The sequence below is a fragment of the Scyliorhinus torazame genome, chromosome 22 (assembly GCF_047496885.1).
Source record: "Scyliorhinus torazame isolate Kashiwa2021f chromosome 22, sScyTor2.1, whole genome shotgun sequence".
NCBI classification, from domain to species: Eukaryota; Metazoa; Chordata; class Chondrichthyes; order Carcharhiniformes; family Scyliorhinidae; genus Scyliorhinus; species Scyliorhinus torazame.
The window spans coordinates 77,458,907-77,470,404 of NC_092728.1; the positions used below are offsets into that span (position 1 = coordinate 77,458,907).

The following is an 11,498-nucleotide window of genomic DNA, read 5'->3' on the forward strand; positions in this document are numbered from 1 at the left end:
GAGGAAAGTTAGAAGAAAGGAAGGTTACCTCCTTTCAAAGAAGGTTCACTGGGTCAGTCCTACAGCAACAAATGTTGCATTTTGTGATGAGTGATTCTTTGAATCAGCATTTGAATCAACATGCAGAAAACACTAGCTGCAGTCTGCGCCTGCTGTTTGCTGGAATTGGCTTGAGTTTTCTTCCTCTGTTGTCCAACTGGTGCTCCATAATGGTGGCTTCTCATAAAATGGAACTAATGAGGGAAACAAACTATCAGTAGTATTGTATTCCACGAAATTAAAAATACAAAGATGACTTTTACAGAACACTTGTAGATCATTCTGACACTACTAAATGGGTGTGATTCCTAGCATTTGTGAATTTATGCATTAAATTAGGAAGTGTGCTATTATCCAGACAGCTTGTATTCTCCTGTACAGCTATATTCATTGTAATAGGTAATGGGGCATTAGTAACTCAATGAATATTGTATAGTTATAAAATTACTAAGTAGAACATTCTATTAAAGTCATAGAAAGATGGGAAGTAAAACCATTACCTTGGGGTGTGGCAAAAATATATCTCCCTCAGCCTCAATCAGAATTTTATTACCATTGTGGTAACTGCTGTCTGTCTTGATTCAGCAAAAGGTTGAAGGCTGTGATCGCTGCAGAGAACTCTTTAACAAGGAGGGGACGCTTAAAATTGTCAGTTCATCCAAGGCTACTTCAGATGAATATCAAGACAAGGAAAAAGAGTTATTGAAGAACCAGCTGAGGGAGATGGAGCTGGAATTGGCTCAGACCAAACTGCAACTGGTGGAGGCAGAATGCAAAATACAGGTATGTAAAAGTAAAGTCGCCATAGTGCCAGGTGACTATGGGCTGCTCCCCCCTTTGAGGGGGAGCACTGACTGGTGGTGATTTACCCTGTGACTCACCACACTTCAGGCGAGGGGCAAGGTTGAGAAGGCGAGTCTTCATAAATAACCTCAGCCGGTACGGGGAACTGAATCTTGCTCTGCATCACAAACCAGATGTCCAGCCAAGTCCGATAAAGCGGTCCCCATAAGTCCAGGCAGAGAAATTAAGCAAAATGAACAGCACATCAGCTGGAGTGGGGGCATAATTAATGAACAACAGATAATGGGGATAAAAATCTCAGTAACTAATAATTCTACAATATATTTATAACCTAGACCTTGCTGTACCAGGAACAGTTCAAAATGTTAAACTTGTAAATATTGTGAACCATGAGGAGGATAGTGTGGAACTTTAAAAGTACATAGAAAGGCTGGTGGAATAGGTGGACATCTGCCGGGTGTAAATTAATACAGAGAAGTATGAACTAATTATTTTGGTAGGAAGAATGCAGAGATGCAACATAAAATAAAGGGTGCAATTCTGAAGGGGGTGCAAGAGCACAGGGACCTGTGTGTATTGGCGCATAAATCAGAGAACATGGCAGGGCAGCTGGAGAGCGGAGTTAATAAGGCAAACGGCATCCTGAGCTTTATAGACTGGGGCATAGGGTAAGGAAGATGTGTTAAAGCTGTACAATAACCAGGATTGGCCTCAACTGGAGTATTGCATCCAGTGCTGGGCACCACACTTTAGGAAGGACATGAAGGCATTAGAGAGGTTATAAAGCGGATTTACGACATTGGTTCCAGATAAAGGAACTACAGTTACATGGATAGTTTTGGAAGGTCGGGACTTTTCCTCTTCAAGAAGAGGAGGTCATGAGGAGATTTGGTCAAGGTATAGGTAAACTCAGTGACAATGAAGGAAATTATGTCTGGCTGTGGTGTGTTATGGACAAGAAGGGGTTAATTCGAACCACACTAAGTTCTCCTCTCGTCACCCATCTGTAAACCAATGTTTTGATTTTCTTTCCAGTTTATAACCAGTTACTCATTTCCTAATCCCTTGATTGCGGTGCCGTCCAATTGTCCATTAATAACCCCTACCCCCAGGCAGGATGAACTCCGTGTTCGTTTATTTGCACACACTCAAACCAGGGAGGAGGGTCGCCATGTTGTCTCCTCTGCACTCATACCGTCAAAACCTGAAAGAGGAAATAAGAATTTACGACTCCAGAGAAAATAATAATTTTTTTGCGTGGGTTCCAGCGTCCAGAATCATGGTCAAAAATGAAATATTTATTCATAGGGCTGAAAATGATGCTTTTCCAATGGAGTTAACTTCACACGATGAAATGGACATGCAGAGATGAATCAGTCATGTAGTCGATGATACAGATGTTCTAGCAGAAGCAGTGTAGATGGGGCCAGGTATTCAATCCGGCAGCGTCCCTTTTCTGTGAGGTTACTTGTAGATAATAAGACAGCAAACTGAGTTTGCAGTCCAACAAGGCAATATCACTTACCACCCTGACTTGGAATTATATCGCCATTCCTTCACTCGCTGGGACAAAATCCTGGAACTCCCTCCCTAACAGCACAGTGGGTGTACCTACAGCTCGGGGACTGCAGCGCTTCAAGAAGGCAGCTCACCACCACCTTCTGAATGGCAACTAGGGATGGACAATAAATGCTGGCCTAACCAGCGACACCCACATCCCATAAATGAATTTTAAAAAACATATATATGGGCAACATGGTGGCGCAGTGGGTTAGCCCTGTTGCCTCACGACGCCGAGGTCCCAGGTTCGATCCCGGCTCTGGGTCACTGTTCGTGTGGAGTTTGCACATTCTCCCCCTGTTTGCGTGGGTTTCACCCCCACAACCCAAAAATGTGCAGGCTAGGTGGATTGGCCACGCTAAATTGCCCCTTAATTGGAAAAAGTGAATTGGATACTCTAAATTTATTTTAAAAAACATATATATTATATATATATAAATAAAATTGGTTCCACCAGTTAGAGGTTCATGTCACACGACTCCCACTTCTGCACATTGACTTTGACAATGGATATATATCCCTCGTCTGGGTTCCCAAAATGGTTAAAGTGACCAACCTTTTTTAAAATAAATTTAGAGTACCCAATTTTTTTTTTCCAATAAAGGGGCAATTTAGACATTAGTGTCTCTTCAGAGATAGTGTGATAGTGAGGTGCAAGTTTCTGTGATACTGCCATGGTAGCCCCTTTGGCTCCTGTGTCAGACAGACATAGCTTCAGCCATTTTAAAGGGTCTTTATCCAGGGTTTAAAATTTTAGAAATAGCCATGAGGATATCTATATTAATTTTGATACGTCTGTGGTTTTCGTCCCTTCACAAGTGCATTTCCTAATGGTTGCAAAAGTCAAGCCGTCTGTTTCAGGATGTGCTTAAGGGGATCAGAAGGTTGGGGGACAACATTTTATCAAAAAATCAATTTTATGAAATTCATTTCACAGTTATGAAGAAAAATGTGCAAGTAACAATTTTGAATATTGTCTGCATTACTGTCAGCTTGGCTCAGTGGGAGAATTGCTTCTGAGTTGAGGCCGTAGGCTCAAGCATCATTACCGTTTTGAACACGCTGAAATATGAGCTTTGATTAATGCTGAGGAAGTACAGTATTGGTGACAGTGTCACCTTTTGGATCAGATAATTAACCATGGCCCAGCCTGTCTGATCAGGTGATCAGGGAGAAGAGAAGCCTCTGACTACTTGTGGTGACCTGGCCATCATCTTCGGTCAGCACCACGAGAACAGCTTTGCCTTATTGCTGTTTGGAGGGATTTGCTGAGTGTAGATTGGCTGCCATGTGTGCCCACAGGAAAATAATGGCTATAGTTCAGAGCAGGGATTCTCAGCCCAGGGAGAAGGTTTCAAAGGGTCACCAAAAGTAACCAGGCAACATCTAGAAACAGAAATAAAGCTTGTACCCATAAATTAACTGCTGCCTATCCCGGAGAAATACCTACACTTTTCTGAGTGACTTTGCTGGCTAACTAGGCCACCGCTTTCTGAAGGCAGTTTGCTCGGTAAAGTGTTTTCAAGCATTTAGACAAAGCAGTTTATATCTTGTCATGAATTCAACCAGATGGAGACTGCCATGCAGCCATTCAGCCACGATGAAGGAATGTGGAGATCCTTACTCTGTGTGTGTCAGTCACCCGATCTAGTTTCCTTGACCCAACTCTGCATCGCAGTGAGTGAGGTGTGAGAGGAATTTGTTGAGGGATAGGGGACAGAATTAAATATATCTGATCAGTAAAAGTTTAACAAGAGTGCAAAGCATGACTTCAATCACGTAAGTAATTGCACTGAAGACGGTTTTAACAGTGCATTTTAATGGGGAGGGAAACATGATGCCAGATTTGAATGTTGACACAGGAATTGATGCTGAGGACCGGCAACAAGTTTCAAGATGGAATAAAACTAAAATAATGAATATACATTTGATCCAAATGACTTGGATGCAGGAATAGAATGGACTATAGCCAAATTTGCAGATGGCACTAAAATAGGTGGGAAAGCAAGTTGCAATAAAGCATTTACAAATGGCTATGGATAAGTTAGGCGAGTAGGCCAGAATTTGGCAGATGGAATTTAAGATAGATAAGTGGGAGACAATCCATTTTGGCTGCAAGAAAAGAAGGCAACTCCATTTAAATGGCGAGAAACTTGAAAATGCTTTGTTGCAGAGGGCTAAGGGTATCTTCGTGCATGAATCACAGAACGTTATGATGTGGAGATGCCGGCGTTGGACTGGGGTGAGCACAGTAAGAAGTCTTACAACACCAGGTTAAAGTCCAACAGGTTTAGCTTTCGGAGCACTGCTCCTTCCTCAGGTGAATGAAGAGGTATGTTCCAGAAACATATATATAGACAAATTCAAAGATGCCAGACAATGCTTGGAATGCGAGCATTAGCAGGTGACTAAATCTTTACAGATCCAGAGATGGGGTAACCCCAGGTTAAAGAGGTGTGAATTGTGTCAAGCCAGGACAGTTGGTAGCATTTCGCAGGCCAGATGGTGGGGGATGAATGTAATGCGACATGAATCCCAGGTCCCGGTTGAGGCCGCACTCATGTGTGTGGAACTTGGCTATAATTTCTGCTCGGCGATTCTGCGTTGTTGCGCATCCTGAAGGCCGCCTTGGAGAACGCTTGCCCGGAGATCAGAGGCTGAATGCCCTTGACTGCTGAAGTGTTCCCCGACTGGAAGGGAACATTCTTGCCTGGTGATTGTCGCGCGATGTCCATTCATTTGTTGTTGCAGCGTCTGCATGGTCTCGCCAATGTACCACGCTTCGGGACATCCTTTCCTGCAGCGTATGAGGTAGACAACGTTAGCCGAATCGCACGGCTATGTACCGCATACCTGGTGGGTGGTGTCCTCACGTGTAATGGTGGTATCCATGTCTATGATCTGGCACGTCTTGCAGAGATTGCCATGGCAGGGTTGTGTGGTGTCGTGGTCACTGTTCTGAAGGCTAGGTAGTTTGCTGCAAACAATGGTTTGTTTGAGTTTGCGCGGTTGTTTGAAAGCAAGTAGTGAGGGTGTGGGGATGACCTTGGCAAGATGTTCGTCTTCATCGATGACGCGTTGAAGGCTGTGAAGAAGATGTCGTAGTTTCTCCGCTCCGGGAAAGGACTGGACGACGAAGGGTATTCTGTCGGTTGTGTCCCATGTTTGTCTTCTGAGGAGGTCGGTGCGGTTTTTTGCTGTGGCGGGTTGGAACTGTCGATCGATGAGTCGAGCGCCATATCCCGTTCGTATGAGGGCATCTTTCAACGTCTGTAGATGTCTGTTACGCTCCTCCTCGTCTGAGCAGATCCTGTGTATGCGGAGAGTTAGTTACAGAAAGTTAGTAACCAGATGCAGGTAATAAGGAAGACAAATGGAATTTTGGCATTCGTTGCTAATGGAATAGAGTGTAAAAGTAGGGAAGTGCTGGTGCAACTGTATAGGGCATTTGTGAGACCAGATCTGGAGAACTGCGCAAGTTTTTGTCCCCTTGCTTGAGAATGGACCTAAATGATTAGAGGCGTTTCAGCGAAGGTTCACTAGATTGATACCAGGGATGAAGAACTTCTTCTGAAGAGAGATTGAACAGTTTAAGGCTTCATAGAATTTACAGTGCAGAAGGAGGCCATTCGGCCCATCGAGCCTGTACCGGCTCTTGGAAAGAGACCCTACACAAGGTCAACACCTCCACCCTATCCCCGTAACCCCACCCAACACTAAGGGCAATTTTGGACACTAAGGGCAATTTATCATGGCCAATCCACCTAACCTGCACAACTTTGGACTGTGGGAGGAAACCGGAGGAAACCCACGCACACACGGGGAGAACGTGCATACTCCGCACAGACAGTGACCCAAGCCTGAATCGAACCTGGGACCCTGGAGCTGTGAAGCAATTGTGCTATTCACGATGCTACCGTACTGCCCTAAACTTATACTCGCTGGCATTTAAAAGAATGCGAGGAAATCTAATTGAAGTATGAAAGCTGCTAAAGGGGATTGGCAAGGTCGATGTAGAGCAGATGTTTCCCCTTGTTGCACATTTTAGAGTGCAGTGGATGTCGGAGCACAAATTAAAGGAGGAGCTGGATAGGTTTTTAATTAGTAACAGGATGAAGGGTTATGGGGAGCGAGCAGGAAGGTGGGGATGAGACCGAGATGAAATCAGCCATGATTGTGCTGAATGGCGGAGCAAGCACAAGGGGTTGAACTGCCGACTCCTGATCTTAGATTGTATGTTAAAATCCTCATCCATGCCTGTTGTTTCTTGAACTGACTATTCCAGCACAATGCGTGCCAGCTTCCTACAATCTACCCTCTGTAAATCTGGTTGCCCAAAACTCTGCTGCCTTTATCCAGGCTCCCTATTAAGCAATACTTTGATTTTAAAATGCTCATCCTGTTTCAAATTCCTCCATGGCTTGCTCCTCGCTATCTCTGTAACTTAACCTCCTTACTCCCCAAAGCCTGTACACCATCAAAGCTCAAGTCAGGTATATGATGGAATACTCTCCATTTGTCCGAATAAGTGCAGATCAAGCAACACTCATGAAGCTGAGCCCACCATCCAGGACAAAGCAGCTGCTTGATGGCACCCCATTCACCACCTTAAGCTTTCACTTCCTCCACTACGGTGGCAGCAGTTTGTGCCAACTACAGGATGCACTCTCGCAATTTACCATGCCCCTTTTGACCACACTTTCTAAACCCCTGACCTCTTAACACCTGGAACAACTAGGGCAGCGGTTACATAGGAACCTTCCAAGTCTCTCACAAACCTGGCCTGGAAATATATTGCTATTCCTTCACTGTCGATGGATCACAATCCTGGAACCCCTGCCCTAACATAATAGATGTTGCTGCACCAAATAGACTATAACAGTTCAAGGCTGTGACTCAGCACCACCTTCAGGGCAATTAGGACAGGTCAGTAAGTGCTGGCCTTGCCTGCATCAATGAAAAAAGTTAACACTAAAAGATGGCGAGGAGAATAGGGGAATAAATTTGGAATAAGACCTGTTTAAATGTTGGGAGTTTCTCAGGTGAGATTCCAGAATCCTGCTTTGCTAGTCCTGGATGAGATTATTTGAACTGTATTGCTTAATAGGGCGGAAAGGAGTGAGTAAGTCAGGGTAGTTTTAATATTTAACCTGTGGCATTTATTGTTCACCTGTGTGAAATGCTGATTGTGTTCACAGTGAGTGTTATTTTCAAACACCCAGTGAAAAATATAAGAGCTAACAAACCTGGCGCAGTCCAGCAGTTAAAAAAACACAATTTTTTAAGTTCAGCAGCCTGAGAGCTCCAACACTCTGACATTATGTTCTCAGCTTGATGTACACATTCAAATCCCATTTCAAGTCAAGTTCTCGTTGAGACTTCCCCTAGCCAAGAGGAATATGTTGTCAGTCTTTGAGGACTCATCTGGAAGGCAAAACTACTCAAGAGGTTTCAATGCTCAATTTGTTCTCCAGTCCGAAAAAGAAAACCATAAAATATTAATAAAAGAATGTAGTGTCTCCCTTTGTCCCATAATTGGTGGCTGTGCCTTTAGAGATCTTTGTCCCACTCTCTGGAATACCTGTCCTGAATTTCCATCTCCCTCTTTTTCTTTTTAATACTCTGTTAAAGCCCACCTCTTTGATCAAGCTTTGTATCGCCCCTCCTAATCTCTCCTCCGTTGACTCAATATTAATTTTCCTCGTGGCTCTCCAAAGCACCGTGGGACATTTTCCTACATTGAAATATTCAATAAATACAAGTTGTTGCGTTTTACTAAAATTCCAGATGAATGGTAATTATAAAACTCTGAACTACTTCAATGACAAAAGTGCAAAACTGACCTTCGTGGGATATTAATTTCTCTGGGATTTTTTTTCAGGACTTGGAGCATCATTTGGGTCTAGCATTAAATGAAGTTCAAGCAGCAAAGAAGACCTGGTTCAACAGAACAATAAGCTCCATTAAAACAGCAACTGGTGTACAGGGAAAAGAGACTTCATAGAAACAACTGGGTGAATAGAGAAAATATACCAGTCCTGGTCAAAATGTGCTCACTTCTGATGTATACTAGGGGACCAGAATGTGTATTCCTACATATACAATCTGTGGATTAACATGGTTAACAGCTCCCCCAAAAAAATCGATAAGAAACAGCTTTTACCTTTTAGAGTGGTCTTTATACTGCTGATGTTCAACACTCGCCAGACCTGTGCTGCAGTAGTTTTGGCTCTATTCTGTTCCCTTGAGACAAGCGGACACTCCATTCTATTATCTCATTTGAGACTTGCACAACAGAAGGTCAAACTTAGGTACCAGGAAAACGAGCTCTTTCCACTTGAAACAAAACAAATCTAACCGTTAACTTGAAACAGTTTTTGATTTTGCATCTTCTGTATACTCTTTTTGATATCAATTTATTTCTTGTGTTTTGGAATCAAAAGGTTGGTGAGTAAGCAAACGATCACAGCTCCACGGAAAAGCTGAATTCAATGTAGTTTTTAAACATAATCTGGGTTTCTAGTGGGAAGTCTGTAGAATGGGAGGCCTTTGCACCTTATGTATCTATTTATATTGGTTTATGTTATGCTGTTAGACACATCTATTGTGAGTGTCTGAGGGGCACTGATCTGTACATAAACGTGAAAGTTTGTTTATTTTTTAATTCTGCTTTATTTTTGGTTTCCTAATGCTGCCTGGTGTAATATTGTACCATGGGGGCTGATGTGTCTGTGCTAGTGCTTTGTCCTGATGTCATACCACTGTCCTATTTGTTTGATGCCAAATGTGTTGTAACTTCCTCAACATTACGTGTGGACATTGTATTAGAATGCAGGAATTAGGGTGCACTGTGTATACTTCATGCATTGAAATATATACTGGTAAAAAACTACTGAGTTTGATTCCTCTGTTGTCCTTTTGTTACTACTAGGATTTAATGTTACAATGTTCACCAGATGTAAATGGAATGTTGCCGAGCTCCAAGGACTTGAATCTCAACAGTTGCTATGCAACAAATTTGGTCCATGTCTGTTTGGCGTGAATTATAGTTCTTTTGTTAAAACCATGTGTTGTTTCTTGAATAGTAGCTTTTCAGACAAAAGACCCCTGCTTAGGGACTGGAGTAAACAATTTCTTCTGATGTTTTATAACTAGAAATGGAATGATTCTGTTCGAGGGTGATGTAATCCCAATATTTGTTAAAACAGCGATCTAATACCTGCAGAGGACTGTCAGCGGTTGAGGTATTCATCATGTGACAAGTTGTGGACATATAAACCTGTGTTCTACCCCTAAATTTCACTACTACGCCATCAGGCTGCAAAGCTGCCGTGCTACATTATTGACTTATACATGGGTGACCCATGTATCATCATGTTCTCAACCCATTACATTGCTCAGTTTTTAAACAGTGGTTCCATTTATAGAGTATCATGTCACACAGGAATCATTTTGGTGAGTTTTATTTTTGTTGCATGCAGAGCTATGTGTAAAGGTCGACACCCTTTTGTGCATGTTAAAATGTCTCCACAATGGGCAAACTTTAGCATCCGTAGCTAATCTAAAACAACACAGGGCTGTTGACTTTAAGAAATGTTCTTTCCCAAAATGCTGACATTAACTGATCCACAAGCTCCGGTTTTCAGTCCACTGAATGGGAGCCACGTGCTTATGGCCAGGAGAGGATGAGTGCAAAGAATAAATATTCCAGATCTCACTTACACCAGTTTCTACACCATGGGGAGCTTAGACCCAAATTACCCGAGAATCATATTGGCATATGCTGAAATGTAAAAGCCAACATTAAACAAGTAGAGATCAATGTAAACAATTGAGGGTGAGCAAAGCCTTAAACAAGTATTACCTTCAGTCTTTCTCACTTTTATTTACGGAAATTAAAATTTGAAGCAATCAAACTATATGCATGTCTTTTTTAAATTAAATGCAATCGTGGAATCTCAATGTAACAGATGCAGATCTATAAAAGCACTAAGATATAGAAAATACAGTCTGGGTCTCCTCAGGCGAAATATAAAAATGATTGATTATGACTGCACATGAAACTGTGGGTGTGGAATTATACCGATTCAAAACTGGGGTAAATTCAGGAAACTAGTGTTCTCTGGTCTTTTGCATTGGGAAAGTGGAGCTAGATTCACAGACAAAGTGGGATTTCAGTGGACATAATACAGAAGTGGTGCAAAAGGTTAAATAAGTTTGCATGATGCAAGTTAGTTATATGCAAATATTCCCCTTGTGGTGAAAACAGTGCAAATCGATTTATATATTTTAAAGCCTTTGGAGGAAATTCAAGGCTTATCTCATGTTTGGCGGCCAAATCAAATCTGAGAGAATAACGCCCTGCTGTTGGTGCTCTGTGGAGACATATGAAGTGAATCACTGCCCATATTTTGTTAGCTAGAACTTCAGAATAAAAAAGTGTTTCCCATTAATTTTCCACGATTCGTGACTTTAAATAAAGGCTTATGACACATTAAAGCACGTAACATAAATTTGCAACAAAAAAAAAAAAGCTGAACAGCATGGTCACAAAAGCAAGCTACTGCAGATGTTTGAAATCTGAAATAAAAACAAATGCTGAAAATACTTGGGTCGGGCAACATCCGTGTAGAGGAACAATTAACCTACCATCAGAAGTAATAGTTAAAAGTTAGTGGTGTAACAGGTTTCAAGCAGCTCCCGAGACAGACAAATGGGAAGAGGGGATGAAAGAACCAAAAAGGCAGGTCGGTGAAAGCAGGAGCGGATGGTAATGGAGCAATGAAACCCAAAGACAGGACTAGATTTGGTGTAAAGAAATAGCAGAATCATTACCAACAATTGCTGTCTGAATAAATGCATTTACTTGTCTGGCATTGTTGTACTCAGTATTAAGTTTGGAAGGCTATAGAGTGCATAATCAAAAGTTGAGGTGCTGTTCGTTTAGTTTACATTGAGCTTTATTAGAACAGGAGGAATGAGAGTTCGGGGGGCGGGGGTCGTATTTAATTGATGAGCAACGAGAAGCTTGGGACTGCAGATTGAATGGAGGTGTTCCCATAAGTGGTCAGCCAATTTGCATTTGGCACCCCAGT

The 11,498-nt window shown here is 42.3% G+C and overlaps 1 protein-coding gene across 5 annotated transcripts in view; it reads left to right on the plus strand.

Moving 5' to 3' along the window:
- rabgap1 (RAB GTPase activating protein 1) overlaps positions 1-9,295 on the plus strand; it is a 286,948-nt gene extending 277,653 nt beyond the window's left edge. For all 5 annotated transcript variants that reach the window (XM_072488399.1, XM_072488395.1, XM_072488396.1 and 2 more), the window contains 2 exons: positions 625-822; positions 8,285-9,295. In XM_072488399.1, the coding sequence (XP_072344500.1) occupies positions 625-822; positions 8,285-8,407 (321 nt within the window). In that variant the 3' untranslated portion in view covers positions 8,408-9,295. The remainder of the gene's footprint in view (positions 1-624; positions 823-8,284) is intronic.
- The last annotated feature ends 2,203 nt before the right edge of the window (positions 9,296-11,498 follow it).